The 17,419-nt window shown below is 39.9% G+C and overlaps 1 protein-coding gene across 1 annotated transcript; it reads left to right on the top strand.

The window, feature by feature from the left end:
* The first annotated feature begins 1,942 nt into the window (after window positions 1-1,942).
* Window positions 1,943-15,619, top strand: arf2b (ARF GTPase 2b). The gene is made up of 5 exons (XM_028567137.1): window positions 1,943-2,066; window positions 5,492-5,649; window positions 6,398-6,508; window positions 13,220-13,344; window positions 13,653-15,619. The coding sequence occupies exons 2-5, from the start codon at window positions 5,502-5,504 to the stop codon at window positions 13,812-13,814; spliced, it is 546 nt and encodes a 181-aa protein (XP_028422938.1). The 5' UTR covers window positions 1,943-2,066; window positions 5,492-5,501; the 3' UTR covers window positions 13,815-15,619.
* Window positions 15,620-17,419: the final 1,800 nt, after the last annotated feature.

The raw sequence follows: 17,419 nt of genomic DNA, 5'->3' as shown, positions 1-17,419 counted from the left end.
ATCAAGTTATGGCCCACGTCTTTATTTATGTAAAGGAAATATAATAGGTTTTAGGGGGTGGGTTGCACTGACCAGTTTTGATTATTGTAAATTACACCTATGGACTCATAACTTTAGTATTTCTTCCCCCCTCAAATGGTGTTTGAGGAATGTGGAGCTAACAGAGTCACTCAAGCAGCTCCTCCCATAGTAAATATTTAAACATGGCCCTGCAGATTGCAAGTTTTTCTTTTTTTTTTGGCCACATAACTCTGTAACATGATTCTTTACATGAGGATTAGAACTGGGCTGAAACAGAAAACCACAGAGGATCATAATCCAAAGTGCACAGTGGCATGATTAGTTTAGAAAGGGATCTTTGTTGACTTTCAGCAGGTGTCCAGTAGCTCAAAAATGGCAAAATGTCAACACTAAGGATAACAGACTTCTGCCTTGAAATGGCTGACTGAACAAAAAAGAAGAAAGGACTTGTTTAAGTAAAAACAATGTGACGCATCAATGTCACATTTAAGTCAAGTAAGTTTTATTTCTATAGCCAAATATCACCAATTTGTCTCAATGGGCCTTACAATCTGCACAGCCGACGGCACCCTCTGTTCTTAGACCCTTGGTTCGGCTAACTTCCCCAAAAACATTTAACGGGGGGATAAATCGAAGAAACCTCAGGATGAGCAACAGAAGAGGGATCCCTCTCCCTGGACAAACAATGCAATAGATGTGTGTACAGAATAAACCAACAGGACAATTAAGGTTGATAAAAGTATAGTTATTGAATACATAATTTAGGATTGTAGCACTATAGGGGATTACATTTCACCAGAATTGTACCTCAACCTCGTACAGGATATATGGATTAATATTCCTGCTGCATTAATGTGTGCATTTTACTGCTGTAGATGTTTAAGGTTGTGTTCATTTTAGCTCCTTTATGTACTGTTGGGTAGTTTAATTTACAGCATTGCATCACATTCTATAAGATCATCATATGTAGCATTGCTGTCCTGTGAGAAAACGTTTTACAACTTTTCATGGTGTCAGAAAAACAGCCCTGTTTTTAGCTTTGTGGCAATGCATATTCCAGCCGATCCAAGAGGCTTTTTTAACGACTTTATTTAGCTTAAGAAGTAGGAGAATTTTCTCAACACATAAAGGAACGCTTCATCCTTCGGTTTGTCACATAAACATTCAACATCAACACATCTGGAGATACGGGGTTTTCAGCGGACAGGAAAGGGATGAAAAACTGTCATCTGAGAAGTAACTAAAGCTGCCCAATCGAATGTAGTGGAGGAAAACGTACATTATTTACCTCTGAGATGTAGTGGAGTACAAGTATAAAGTAGGATAAAATGGAAAAATACTCAAGTACAAATACCTCAAATTTGTGCTTAAGTACATTACTTTGAGTATAGTTAGTTACACTGTCCCAAAGGAGTTCGATGAGGCCGAGGTCAGGGCTCCACGCAGGCCAGTCTTCCACACCAAATTATCAGGAACTAGGAAAACTAAACTGTGAATACCAGTTCTTAACCCAGCTGGCTTTGTGCCCATGCAAGGACACGTTGTCATTGAAACAGGAAACAGGTGACAAACACAAAATGTTGGCACACACTATTGTCTATTGTAATATTGGCCTAGCCTGAGCCATGAAACAACAGAACACCTCTGTCATACCTTTGGTCCTAGATTGTGTATATTGCTGAGAAACAATACAGTATCAGTATAACTTAGTATAACTTTTGTCAAGCTGGAGTTTTGATCCCATGCGAGAAAACTTACTCAAAGTCCAGTCAGTTTTGTTATTCACTGTGTCTGAAACTTGAATAAACTTGTGTGCGGTTCACTTCCTCGACATTTTGTGCAATGTGCACACAGGGACCTGCCGACATGTGATTGGACAGCGGGACAACAGAAGGCGGGTTATTAGTCGCACCATTTGCACTGCGATTGGAGCAGGTTTGATAGTGGGAAGTGCCTGTACGCCGGTGTCTCCCTGGTTGCGCAAGACGCCATTTTGGAGTGACAGTGAAAGATAACGGAAAGATCGAGAAGCTGTCTTTCTAAAGGTAATAACTCGCATAAAACGCGCTCTTTTTCTTCCTAAAATGTCATATTGTGTGAACTGACTGTGGTTCTGTCCGAACGGCTCGCGTTCTTTGGCGGTTGACCCGACGTCACGGTGTTCTCTCTTAACTGTGACGCGGCATTTTGCTAACGGCTAACAGCTTGCTAAAGCAGCAGTTCCTGTAACGTCAACGGACAGATCTAAAGAGCTGTCACTGTCGGTTATAACTTAGCACTGGACTCAAATTTCACCGACTGGTTTTCAAAACGTGTCGACGTTAGATGTGCCGCTAAGGTGTCGCCGTGTGTTGGGAACTGCGGTGCTTTTTTTCGACCGTTAACGTCCGCGAAATTGTGTCGCCTCCGCTAGCAGCAAAGCTAACATAAGCTAACCGAAGCATCCGCCCTTAGTGAAGCTATCGGTAAGCTGCTCGAGTTTTATTAACCAGCTTATGCGACACCACTTCGGTTATTGACATATCTTAAACAATCAGCGATTCCCCACACATTTATTTTAGATTTTAACCGCACGGACACATACGTAGCTGGATCGTCGGCCTCTTGCTAAGGTCGAGGTGTTGTTAGCAGGCTCTCGCATACAGTAACATTATCACATAGGGACCGAGGTTGCCAGCTGGAACAGGCCTTTCTTATCTGGTGACCAGTTTATTCGGGTTAACAAGGTAGCTGCCTCTGGAAATGTGATGTTTTTGCTGCTGATTTGTGAGATTTCCACATACGCTATGCGACGTTTACCGCCATGTTGTGTAATTTAACGCAGGGGAACGTTAATAATGGTTGATGTTGTTGACGGTTTGAGCCGGCTTGTAACGTAACCCGTAACGTTTAACCATTCGCTTCCCAGCAAACATAAATCGGACGGTGACGTCGTCGTCGTGTCCCTGGCCAAAAATGGTCCGATCGGACGCTAAAAAAACGGCCTCTTGGCTTACGGTGTGACGTTGTTTTCCACGTCCAATAATGTCAATAATAAAGACTCATTACTCATCTCATGTGTCATTAGTGCCAAGGCTGTAGCTTTCTACATTTGATTGTAAGAGCGCATCTATGATCGAAGTCTGACACCAATACAAGGAAAATAGGAAGAAGTCATACGTCATTAAAATGTTGTATTGGTGCCAGACTTTTAGTGTCAGCCGCGATTCTCACTGTAACCATAATATTAGATGATGTTTCACCTTTTGAGTGAAAAAATACTCAAATAAAAAAAAAAACACACTACGTAATTTTAATTCTTTGACTAAATGTGAACATGACCAAACGGGGCAGGTCCAGCACATACATCCTGACAATGGTTAAGCTAGAGGGGCTGTAACATAACACTTGTTATCACTCACAAAGACCGCAGCTCGGAGTCTTTTACACCTTCACAAGGATTATTTCTCCCTAACGGGGTGTTATCTCCAAACAAATGGAGGACGTCTCAACCGAGAGATTGCAGGCTAAAGTTAGCTAATCAAAGTGCAAATGCTAACACTAGTTAATTGACAAACCAAAACGGGCTACTGGTACCTTAAGTAATAGAGGTGCATCGAGCAGCTGTGTATGTCCTCTAATTGAAACTAAGTATAACAATGTTTTGTAAGAGCCAAAATACATTTTTTTCCAAGCTGTTTGATAGCTTGGAATTGGGTAATTGCAAGAATTTTACCTTTTTTAGGGTATTCTGCCAGAAAGTCAGGTAACGGTATGAAGACTGACAAACTTCTCAATGAGAAGAAGTCGGATCTAGTACAGTACTTCACTCGGTAGACCGGGGGTTCGAGTCTGGAGCGAAACGGGAAGTTTACTTTGCTATTTCTAGACTTAGTTGATTGGTCGTGGTTTCGACATCGCTAGATAGTCCCGGAAGAACGTACATCCAGCAGGCGGCCAGGTGATGTCGTGGACGTCGGCACAATTTTCATTTTTTAAAATTATTTTTGGACCATAACAATTGGACGCATCTCAATGTTGTGAAAATCAGCATTTTTACTCAACCAAATATACTGCAGTCATCAACCTGCAGTGGTGGGAAAAGTATTCAGATATTTTACATAAAGTAACAATACTACAGTGTCAAAATACTCTGCCTAGATTTGTTAAAGTACAGAAGTATTGGCATCAAATTAAATTTAAAGTACTCAAAGTAAAAGTAGCCTACTTGTTATGCAGAACGGCTTAACCTAATGTACTGCTGGGTAGCTTAATCTGTAATATTTCATAATTTATTTATGTTCTGTATAAATGATCTAAATCTGCAATATTAAAGTTATCAAATACATTTAGTGGAGTAGAAATATAAAGTTGCATAAAATGGAAAATACTCAAAGTACAATTAGAGCTGGGCAATATATCTATTATATCGATATTGTGATATTAGATTAGATATTGTCTTAGATTTTGGATATCGTAATATGACATAAGTGTTGTCTTTTCCTGTTTTTAAAGGCTGCATTACAGTAATTTACTGTAAAGTAAATTGAACTTACCAGACTGTTCTAGCTGTTTGTATTATTTGCCTTTACCCCACTTAGTCATTATATCCACATTACTGATGATTATTTATTAAAAAACTCATTCTGTAAATATTTTGTGAAAGCACCAATAGTCAACACTACAATATCGTTGGCTTTTGCCCAGCCCTAAGTACAATTACCTCAAATTTGTACTTTTTGTACAATTTGTAATTTGTACATTCTACTAGAGCCCGACCGATATATTGGCGGGCCAATATTAGATATTTTCCAAACTATCGGTATCGGCGTTTATAACTGCCAATAAACGAATATTTAAAAAATAAAATAATAAAAACGAACAAAACCCCCTTCAGCCATGTTCTGAGTGTTGGCGTTGCGTAGTCTGTCCACCAGATGGCGCTCTACAGCATCCCTGGTGGCAACACTCGTGTTTAACCCTCTAGTTTTATACCTTAAGTTTGTATTTTTATACATTTTATTTATCAGAACTTTAATATATTTTGATGTTCTGTTGTGACAATAAAACCAAACAAGTTTATTTTTAAACTGCATTATCATATAAATTTAGTGAGGACTCATAAATAACTAATATTAGGGAAATCTGTTTTTGTTATACATTTCTGGATTATAATTTTTTTACATATAAATATATATCTGCCTATATTTTATTATTTTTAAATCGGCAAATATTTGTATCAATATCGGCCTTAATAATCCTTTATCGGTCGGGCTCTACATTCCACCACTGTCAACCTGTTTTGTACTTTTATTTGTTTCCTTAAGTGTCTAACCATAATAAAATAATAATCTATTTACCACCGGCATACCAGTCTGACTAGTGTTCATCTTGACGGTAGAGTTTTGTTTCCTCTTGGCGTATTCTTCCCTGAAACTGGAACACTTGAGACGTTACTCTCCTAACCATGTTTCCTTCTCTACTTTGACAGCTTCGTCACCATGGGGAATATATTTGCAAGCTTATTCAAAGGCCTTTTCGGCAAAAAAGAGATGAGGATTCTTATGGTTGGGCTTGATGCTGCTGGAAAAACAACCATCTTATATAAACTGAAGCTTGGAGAGATAGTCACCACCATTCCCACCATTGGTAACTATGGATATCCTTTATTGTATTCATCCATTTTGCCCTTTTTACAGTTGTTTTACCAATTTAACACCTTGTGGTGTATAGGGCTGGGTAATTTCTGAATGTTTTTAATACTTGTGTTAATACAATATCCAAATTTTGGACTCATACCAAGACTTCAAAATGTGATACCTTGTGTTTACAACATTTTAAATATGTTTTTCCTCTAAAAAGAAGACGTTCTTGAACGTTGCATGTTTTCTGAACACAATCAGCCCTACCAGAGCTCTGCCTCCAGTCTGAAATGTGCAAAGTTGATGATATAAATCTTCGCTGTCACACCAAATGCTCGCTCTTTGGAGACATGTTGGGTCTCTGTAACATGTGGCCTAGACCTACTCTATCTGTAAAGTTTCCTTAGATAACCTCTGGTATCATTTGACGCTATAATTAAAGTGAATAGAACTATTTGATCAAAAATAACTACAACAAATTAAGAATCTGACCAGACATTTGATGCCAGCTTTCAGTTCTTTCAGACAGTTTTTATACTTATGGACACATGAAAAGGTATCGGGGATTAATACCCAGCCCTGTTGTTTCTTAAACAATCACACTGAACTAGAAGTTTTAAATTAACTTTATTTTAATTTGTATTTACAGAAATGTGCAAGGGCATGTCGACTGTCAGCATTCAGAAATTTGAATTGTACATTTATGTTTTTCAACCGTTTTAGTGACTCATCCTTGTTTCTCCTCTTCTGTCCAGGTTTTAATGTTGAAACTGTAGAATACAAGAACATCAGCTTCACAGTGTGGGATGTGGGCGGTCAGGACAAAATCAGGCCGCTGTGGCGCCACTACTTCCAAAACACTCAAGGTGAGGTTTTTTTATATTGGCAGGCAGCAGTGTCAGTGAACATTACTACCTATATGTGGCCTCATTGGTGCATAAAAGATGATCTTATAATCATCCAACCAATGACTCAGACACCATTGTTCAATTCTCAAAGGGCGTAATGTGTTACTCCTATTTCCTGAGATTGAATTCATCAGAATTTGTGAAGTAACTGTAGGCTAATGCAGCCTCGTGTTTCCTACTAATGATGCATCCGGCAGGTAAAAAAATCATTTTGTTACACTTTTATGTTATGGTGCTGTTCCTCCTCGTTTTCCTCGCACGCACCCGACGGACATCCAGCTGCAGCAAACCTCTCCATCCACATATTGAGTGTCCAAGTGTGAAATTGAACGTGTGAATCCCTTTGGTAATGACAGTTAGATACAGCATCGTTAATTAAAAAAAGGCCAGAGAGTATTCCAGAAACTGCATGACTTTACGTCAGAATAAATTGGTGCACATAAAGATGCTGATTCTTGCTCCAGCACATATACACAGGCCCATAGACCTGCCGACTGGAAAATATCACAGCCTAGGGATTTGGGAACACCTAAGGAGTCCCAAAATACATTTTTAATTACAAGATTATTAAAAGGATAAGAAAGAAATAGGACTAGGTCGAAACCTAGTTGATTATGTATGGTCAATGTGCTAAGTTGTGGGCAAATTCTTGCAGGGATAGGCAGTGGTAGAGAACTAAAACTCACACTCTACATTTACTAACTCTTGACATCTTTACTGTTATTTCCTTTGCTCCGATCACCGACAGCTGTCTATCTCTGAGCTCATCCACCATCTCTCTCTCTCTCTGTCTTTACCACACACTCGCGTGGCACAGCAAAAACTGCGTATGTGTTTAGGAAGTGGATCAGCTTTCCGATTTGACTGCTGTCCTTTTTGAAAGCGCAAAGGCCGATGGGGAAACTCCAACTCGACGGACCATTGGTGTCAGTGACACTATTGTTGTTTTTCCATTACATGGTACCTGCTCGCCTCGACTCGCTGTGCGTCCGTTTTCCATTGCAGATTTTAGTATCGCCTCAGCGTGGCTGGTCGTCATAGCGACTGCCGTGGGCGTGGCTTAGTAGCTTGCTTTCCCATTGACATATCCCCGACGCATTTCCTGGTTCTCCGTCTCCGTAAACAACATGATATCAAAGAGATGGTTAACGTTTACTGCTCCAGATTTCCCACCGTGGTCACATATATATGACTCTAGAGTCACTACTCGCTTTGTTTCTCTCACATACACTACCGGTCAAAAGTTTGGGGTCACTTAGAAATTTCCATTCCACTCCATTCCAGACACAATACCTGCTGAGATCAGTTGTATTGTTTTTTTTAACCAGGGCAGCAGTTTTCAGATTACATTATGTGCTTACATAATTGCAAAAGGGTTCTCGACTGTTGTAGAAAGAAGTGGCTGAAGAAACACTTAAAATTCATGCTTTTTGGTCTAAACGTCATACCCAAATTAAAAGTGGTCCAGCTCCCATATACTTTGACACTGAGGGGTGTGCCTGATATCATTGGAAAGGTGATTGATGTGGGTTTGTTTGTGTATTTGAGAAGTGTTGTATTTTGTAGTTTTTTGGCTTTTTTAGTTGCACTTTTCAAATAGAAATTAAAAAAACGCACAGACATATTTGTAGAAAAGAATTCATATAAATCCATTTTTGAGTCTTTTAGCTTCTGAATTTTTTTCTGTAGTAAGCTGAGACGTGGCTAATGCTGTGTTGTCTGTCACCTGTCAGATGTGTTTACAGCAGTGTATTTTAATAATTTCACAGATTTATAACTTGGACAGAAATAAAAAATCTCCATTCTAGCCTCTGTAACTCTGTCAGTAAGGCCTAGAATCACCCTGACACAACTTGAGTGTTTCCTTTCCAATGATATCAGGCACACCCCTGAGTGTCAAAGTATATGGGAGCTGTACCACTTTTAATTTGGGTATGACGTTTAGACCAAAAAGCATGAATTTCAAGCATTTCTTCATCCACTTCTGTCTACAACAGTCGAGAACCATTTTGCAATTATGTAAGCACATAATGTAATGTGAAAACTGCTGCCCTGATTAAAAAAAACAATACAACTGATCTCTGCTGGTATTCTGTCTGGAATGGAAATTGACCCCAAACTTTTGACTGGTAGTGTATATATGACTCTCGAGTCGCTACTCGCTTTGTTTCTCTCACATATATATGACTCTAGAGTCGCTACTCGCTGCGGAGATAATCGCCGTCACTCTCTCACTTCTCCCTCGCTCACTAGCTCGCCACACACACACATACGGCGACTCGACACACACACATCACACGTGCATACACCAGCGCACCAGTATAACCATCAGGCCACCTGTATGCTACGGAGAAAGCTCTGCGTGGAGCCTCCGGCAGGAAAAAAACACCGCTGGCTAAATTATTTAAAAATGCCGTCTCTCGCTAGCAATGCAGTGATCAGTGACGCTTCTTTCCGACCAATCAGCAGCCTGCAGGGTTTCACATCACCTTCTCGGCTCGCCTCAGCTCGCTTGGAACCTCGACTGAGCAGGTACTAAAAAAGTACCTGTTAGCAGGTACCAGGTACTTTTTTCGTAATGGAAAACCAAAAAAGGCGAGTAGAGGCGAGGCGAGTAGGTACCATGTAATGGAAAAGCGCCAAATGTTTGATTATAGGTCTGACCCCTGCTCTGACCTCTCAGATGAAGTTATGAAATACCGTCACCACGTCAGGCCTCTACAAAATCATTCAGATAAAAGAATCTGAGGTGGAAAAAAAATCACACTTTGGTTGAACTGCTAATTGGTGTCCATACTAAGACGGTAATAACTGACTGGCTAGTAGTCCTTACCTAGCACTTACTGCACATGTGCGACTCCCAACAAAGATGGAACAGAAGTGAGATGTCTCACTCTGTAGCTAAAACAGAGAGCTCAACACAGGGTGAAAAGAGGAGCTGCAGCAATGTACAGTAGATCAAAAATATGGTGTTTTAAACCATGTTAACCTATTCTTATATAACCTGAATACAATTATGAACTTGAAAATGAGCATAATATGTGCACTTACTAATCGATTAATTAGTTTGAGTCATTTGTTTATTAAAAATAGTAAAGATTCTCTGATTGGAGCTTGTTAAATGTGAATATTTTCTACTTTCTTTACTCCTTTGTGACAGTAAACTACATATCTTTTGAGTTGTGGACAAAACACGACATGTGACGATGTCATCTTAGGCTTTTGGGAAACACTGATCCACATTTTTCACAATTTTCTGACATTTTAGAGATAAATAATAAATAATAAATGATAAAATAATCGACAATAAAAATAGTTGCAGCCCTAATGCTTTTGTGTTCTCTGGCAGTTTAGAGAGTTAAAACCTTAAAAACAATAGTGTGTCACGGTTTGGTTACTCCAATACCACACTGAAAAAACGCACTTTATTCGACCTCGTGCTTTCAGCGAGTATTGATGCCTTTTTGTTTTTGTGATATTTTTCACACAGCAGGGGGAGCTGTGATGTAACAGAGGGGTGCTGTGTGCAGATACTGGCGTTAAGTGCCAACTCCGTTACAGGCGCGTGTTGTCTCTGACAACTTCATCCATAACAATAACTTGTTTGTGCGTTTAGTAAGCTACAGGGATCATAAAACCTTCACCAAATGTGCTTGCTCATACATCAGGAAGCATTCATACACTACGTAGATCCTCTCTTGCTTCATGTTTGTCAAATACAAACGTCAAACCACACGAGGTAGAAAACTGCAGCCTTGTAGTTTTGATTTGATAAATTTGACTGCAAGACTCATGGTAAAAAAAAAATAAATAAGTGTCTGATTCGTCAGAATGCTGCATTTACATAATTCATAGGATTAAGTCAGTTGTCAGATATCGTGATTTAAGTGTTTGCCGTCTTTTGGTTCGATAACATGTTCACTCCACAGACCTGCGGTCACTAGGGCTGCAACTAATGATTATTTCAGGGTTCATACGTTTTGAAAAAACCTGGAAAAGTTATGGACTTTGAAAAATGCAGGCAAAAGGCCTGGAAAGGTTTTGGAAACTTAAAAAGACTCAAAGTTTTGGAAAAGTCATGGAATTTTTTTTAACACAGCATAATATGTGATTAATAAATAAATGTATTTTCACGTGGTCTTAACCTCAACGTTGTATTCGGGGAGTGATATTAAGAATCCCACTATGAACCAAAAATTGTCATTCATTTTATAGTTAAACCTCTGAGGGTAAACTTTAACACAGATTTGTATTCTTATTGTGTAATGTCGACTGACATTTTCAGGAACACATAGTCATGGAAATTTGCCGAAAGACTATTGGTGCTTTCATAAAATATTTACGCAATCAGAGTTTAGATAAGTAATCAATGTGTAGGGGTGTAACGATACACTCAGCTCACGATTCAATATGTATCACGATACTGGGTTCACGATACGATATGTATCACGATATTTTGAAAAAAAAATTGCAAAAATTCAACTGAAAATCAAATAACAGATTTAAAATTAACAGTGTTCAATAACTGTCTTGTTATACATACAACTTAAAAAATGTACAATACTTCAATATAAATCTAGATTTAGTTTAACCTTCTGTATGTAAAGTCAGACGTCATATCCTATTCATTGGAGCATGAATGTAAACAGCCATTGGCCAGTCTGGCGAGGTCAGTGACGCAAATCTGTTCGTTGTGTCCCGTGCCGTCGTCAGTTTGGGGGGCTGTCGGTGTTCATTTTGGCCGACCTGACATGTTCGGTCGGAGGCAGGGCAGTCGGGACTCACCCGGAAATGGCGAGCAGAATGAGGTGACTAGAGTCTCAAAAAATCTGATGAAAATCTTTTAAACTGACCTTTTGTTGAGCTGAAATGAAGACGGATTCAGCAACTGCATCGCAGCCTATTTCTCCCTTAAAATGTTTTCAGAAACATGTTTCAGTGAACTATTTTAGTTCAATATGAGATCGTATTCTGAACGAGCCCCCATGACAGTCCAGGTCTGAATATCCCATTGACATATATACAATGGACCAACAGACCCCGTTGCTCTGGACGGAGACCGTGAAGGATATTAGAAGCACAAGGTAATGGAGCCTTTTATAAATTGTGTTTCTTTATAAATGAACAACGGACAAATAGAGTCTTTAAACGCTTCAGATGTAAAGTTATTCGCTGTCAAGTGACGTAAAAAAAAATGGCGGTCAGTGTAATGCTAACAAGAGGTGATCGCTTCGTAGCAACAAAATGGCGCCATCGGAGGTTCGCGTTCTGAATATCCGGAGAAAACAAACCCACGTGACGCATTCGTCCAATCAGCTGCCGGTTGTCATTTCTTGGGCAACATTACAGATTAGCGCCACCTGCTGTTATGGAGGCGTATTACGTCTCGTCTCCTCTCGTCTTTTTGATGTGTCCCGAGGCAGTTTTTTGCATATTGTTCTGTATCTATGGTTTTTTGGACCTCGGGGACGCGACTGATCATCTCGACTGGCTTTTCTGCCGTCTGGTATGTGTCAGCACCTATATGGTGGTAGTAAAAAAAATAAATAATAATAATTAAAAAAAAATAATATTGTTTTTATTATAATAATATCGCCATACCTCTACGATACATATCGTAATATTTTTGCATTGCGATAAATTGTACCACGATATATCGTTACACCCCTAGTAATGTAGATATAATGTCTAAGTGGGTAAAGGAAAATAATAGAACAGTTACAACAGTCTGGTAAGTTCAGAAAAGTACATCACTTTACTGTAATCCAGCCTTTAAAACCAGGAGAAGACAACACTTATGGCACATTACGATATCCAAAATCTAAGACGATATCTAGTCTCATATCACGATATCGATATATTGCCCAGCTCTACTTCATAGTGTTTCATACTTTTTTTGTGGCAGTGATGTATCCGGTTTACGGTTACTGTAACGTTATCGGGTTTCTCGTGCCGCGATACTGGCACCCGAGTCTTATCTCCAGTTTTAGGGTTGCTTTTCTCCAAAAGTTTAATCTGTTTTAATTATTTTATTTTTTTGGAGCAGGGATTAAAATACACAGACCAGCGTTTTTGCCAGACTGTCTGACGAGTATTTGTGAACGAATGCTCAGCCAGCTGGTGCCTCGCTAGAGCGTATCTTTACCTTTGCTCAAAATGCCTGAAAACGACACCAGGCAGTATAACGATAACCATACACACTTCTACAAACATCACACTGCTCGCTTGAAACTCAACGTTTCTCCGTTCTTGGCTGAGATGGACGACTTAGTGCTGCATAAATTAGCCAGCAGCTAGCTGCTTGATACCGACAAAACCAGCCACAATAAATTTCAGCCTGCGTGCACGTTTTTCGGATGCAGTCCTATTTGTAATCATATGTTTTCGGGTTTATTAATTAAGACAATCTCCACGTGAGAACTGCGGAGTTTGGGGCTGTAAACATCCATTACATAGTATGAGTATTAGGCTTTTTTTCCAGCTCAAAGACACTTGAGCGGGAACAATTTGTACAGAATTGATTATCAAAGGACCAAAGTCGCAGCTTATGATCTGTGAGAAGAAACCAGAAAATAAACTATTACAGCGCAACCTTCCTGTGTTCTAACTAATAATACTGATTTCTGTGTTTCTTGGTCTTAACGGTAAACTGTGTGTTTCTGTTTGCAGGGCTCATCTTTGTGGTGGACAGCAACGACAGGGAGAGAGTGAACGAGGCGAGGGAGGAGTTGTCCAGAATGCTTGCTGAGGACGAACTCAGAGACGCTGTGCTGCTCGTTTTTGCAAATAAACAGGTGAGGTCACATTTCTGTTTCCTGAAGTGTCTTCTATACACTTCTTCTTTCCTTTCCTTTTTTTTTAAAATATGTTCATCTGTACGGCTCTCTTTAATTTCGATCTTTGGTCGGTTACTTTTACAAGCCCTCAGGGTTTTCTTTTTATCCCACCTGTGGATTTTATTATTGTATATTTATTTTTTCCCTTTTTAACATGCAGAAAGAAAGAAAAGATTGAGACTATCTTGTCTTTAATTGCTAGCTAGATGTAGAGGTATAATGACTAATAATTTGTTTGTTTTTGTTTGTATTTTTTTCCTCCCCAGGATCTCCCCAACGCTATGAATGCTGCAGAGATCACAGACAAGCTGGGCCTGCACGCCTTGCGTCAGCGCAGCTGGTACATCCAGGCCACCTGCGCCACCAGCGGGGACGGCCTGTACGAGGGCCTGGACTGGCTCTCCAACCAGCTCAAGAACCAGAAATGATCCATTCCACCAGTTTTGATTTTTGTTTGATGTTTATTTTTTTCTGTTTCAACACAGCGGCAGCACCGGAACCAGGCCCCCCCCTTTTTTCGCTCCCATCTAACCCCGATTTCCCAACCCCAGCGCTTTCTTTCAAGAACTTCCTTCATTCCCCCCGCCTCCTCCCCTCTTCCTGCTTTCTGCCCTCGTCAGTACTCTCTTGGGGTTCAAGCCTGTGCTGCTTGTGTGTGGGCGTGTGCGTGCGTGTGTGTGTACCTTGTGTGTTCAGCGTGTGTGTGGGTGTGAAGGCGTCTCTGTGTATGTTGGCTGGGATTGGGAGTAACCCTGGCGTGCCTTTTACACACCTGTGGAATCAGCAGTCTGGTTTTCAAGCCCCTTTCTCCATCCACCAAACTCAGCCTCTGCCCCACTCAGCCTACCCCCACTCCAAGTCTTGCACGGCCCCCTACTCCCCCACCCTTACTCTCCAGGGGAAGCATGGTTTTCATACGGCAAAGAAAGAGCAAGGGTGCAAGCTCTCCTCCCCCCTCCCTCCCTCCCTGTAGTATATATCTATGTTAACTAGAAATGTTCACCTGATGTAGACTGAATGCTAAATGTTCATTTTAACCTCTTTTTTTGATTTTGAAACCTCAAACCCACCAGTAAGAGATTCAGTAAATTGCATCTTAACCTGTATCAGGTCGAAGCAAATCAAAAAAATGGAAAAATGGAAGAAAAAAAAAATGCCCATCCTCGATCATTCTGGTGTCATTTGAAAATCATGCTGTTTTTGTTTTATTATTATTATTATTATTATTATTATTATTATTATTATATTGGAATATAACAGATTATTCTTAGCAATGGTTCTCCAGTGAACACTACCTTTTTCCCCCCACCAAGCGAGACCGTGAAGCACAAAGCCAACAATTAAAAATAAATAAAATTTAAAATCTACTTTAAAAATGTCAAATTGCATATACTCAGATCCTTAAATTTTAAATAGCTAGCATTTAATTCCCTGGATGACATTTGGATTTTCGAGATAACCTTCAGTTCTATTAATCATTGTGACAGTTAGTCCTACTCTATGTAGGTCAGATACGAGGTGTTGGGCATTTCACAAACTTCAGCCGGTTAACTGAGACCGGTGTCCTGATACATTCACGAGCTTCACATGTTATTCCTTTCAGAGATGTTACATGTGTTTGTTTTTTTTGTTTGTTTTTTTTGGTTCTGTAACTAGTTTTAGCATTTCTATTTGTACTTTTGACTGCTGAACCAAATGCATTTTGAGCAGTATGACAAATCCTGTATATGAAAGTAGTGCATCCTTGAGGGCCTGACGCTGTTTTTCTCACTAACGGTTGGCAGTTTTACTTTTGAAATCTGAAAGCATCCAGCGGTGTAATTGTTTTTTTTCCTGGTTGGGATTGAAGGATTGGCACCAAATATGAAGGCTCATTAACTGTGAACGGTCCAGACATGAAGAAAGGGGGAAAACCTATTTTTTCGAATGTCTGGGCGTTGACAGGCTACTACACATTATAGCGCCGCATTCTTCATGACTGAAAAGACCAACACAGCAAGTACTCCTGTCAGTGGCTCGTCGGTGAGCTGGAAGGACTTGGTGGTAGACCTGTTAAAGGGGGAATAGGTGTGCAGTTAACTGGTCGTGAGATTCAGCAGGCGTTCTCAGTGTCGAAACCATGGGGGTTAAGCTGGCACTTCTGTCGAGAATGATTGTAAATCTGTACGTTCCCCTGTAAACAGTTTCTGTGGGGATTTCCTGAACACATTAATAAACATGATTTGATCCAACAGTTGTGCCGAGAGAGACTCTTTCTTGAGCTTCAAGTGCGTTATGAATTTCTCCAACACTTTTGACAGACTGCAATTAATGATTATTCTGTCCCTTATTCTCTTAATTCATCATTTTAAGTCTATTAAATGTCTGAAAAAATCGACCGACTTCTCTTCTGCAGAGGTAAAACATTGATGCGTGTTCCCAGAACACCCAAAATATTCCACTGGTCCAGAAAATAAACTATTTAAAGTGCAGACGTTTGACTACCTAACCCTTCATTCAGCAATGAGGTTGCCATCTAAGAGCACAGAGGAGAGAGAGAGAGAGAGGGCACCCTTTCAGCAGCTTTCACTTGCAGTGGGTGACCACAGAGTATTTAATGTCACCTGGGCTGGGACCCCCCCCTGCTGCGTTCAGGGACCCCGGCCAATAGGGAATCGGAGTTCTTGAATGTGACGTGTAGGTGTGAGCTAACACTTCTCTAGTTTTTTTTAGACCTCCGGCCATCTTTTCTCATGGAGGTGTGACTTTTAGGCGTTAACAGTTGCACGGAGGCGGCATTCTTATTTTGTTTGAAAAGGGCGATAAGGCCACGTGTGGGACATGTGGTTTCCTTTGTTTCAGAGGTCACATGCTCGGAGATCTGTTTAAAAGATAGCGTTTAACCACGCTGCTCGGTTTTAAGAACCCCAAAGTAGAAAATGGGTCAAAAATGGAGAAGCTGTTAAAAAAAACTTACTGAATCTTAAATGTAACTAAAGTAGTATTGGAAATTCATTTTTATTAGGAATAAACCCTTGAGATGTAGCATCTCATTTTCAAGGCAAACTTATACAATTCATTCACAATTAGACAAAACAACTTGAGGAGACCTCAAGAAAAACATACATCAGACATACATACTGACAAACAAAAGCAAAGCTCTCCTTCACGCCAAAACCAGTATAAAATAGAAATGCTAAATTGTGCCAAAGTACAGTACTTGATTAAATGCACTGAATGAGAGTTAAATCCGTTATTCCATGAAATTTGATAGTGGTGATAAAGTTTCAATATAAATATATATATATTTAGAGAAACCCAATAATAAACAGGATTTCCTCCAGCAGTTTGTGCTGAGAGAGACTTTTCTTGAGCTTCAAACTTCTTCCAACACTTTGCTTTATGACCAAATGTCTGCAAAAGTAACGATGTTCCCAGCAGCCTCAGCTGCATGGCTGCAATTAATGATTTTACATCACACGTGTCAAACTCAAGGCCCGCGGGCCGAACCCGGCCCCTTGCAGTCTTTGATTCGGTCAGCGTAGGTTCACAAAACATTTTGGCCCCCAAACAGACAGGAAACTGTTTTCACACCGTTATTACGCAACACTCAAAGCAGAAATTGGCAGATTTGCCGACTTTGAGACTCAGAAATTCCCCCAGGACCAGAGAGATTGCATATTCAGGCTGTGAAACATGTTAAAAAAAAAAAATGTAATCATCGTTTTGCTTGATTTGCTAAAACACTCTGATGGCTAAGGAACTCTTTGGTGACTTTTCAGGGCTTTATTTCAACCTAAGTGTGACAAAAGTTGAAAAAAATGGGGGGGAAACAACAAAACGTTGCAAAAACAACAAATTAATTAACAAAAATAATCACAAAAAAGTCAGAAAATGCAACAAAAATGACAAAAAAAGCGGCATGCTGTATACAGTCAAAGATATTTAACTGTTGTCAATAGACTGCACCCGTCTGGCCCTTGATGTGATTCTCTTTTCCTGTGTGGCCCTTAGTGAAAATGCGTTTGACACCCTAATGTACATGATTGATTAT

Source organism: Perca flavescens, chromosome 21 (genome assembly GCF_004354835.1).
Source record: "Perca flavescens isolate YP-PL-M2 chromosome 21, PFLA_1.0, whole genome shotgun sequence".
Classification (NCBI taxonomy): Eukaryota; Metazoa; Chordata; class Actinopteri; order Perciformes; family Percidae; genus Perca; species Perca flavescens.
Note: the sequence above shows the minus strand (reverse complement) of the source record. Positions and strands in the feature narration are given on the sequence as shown.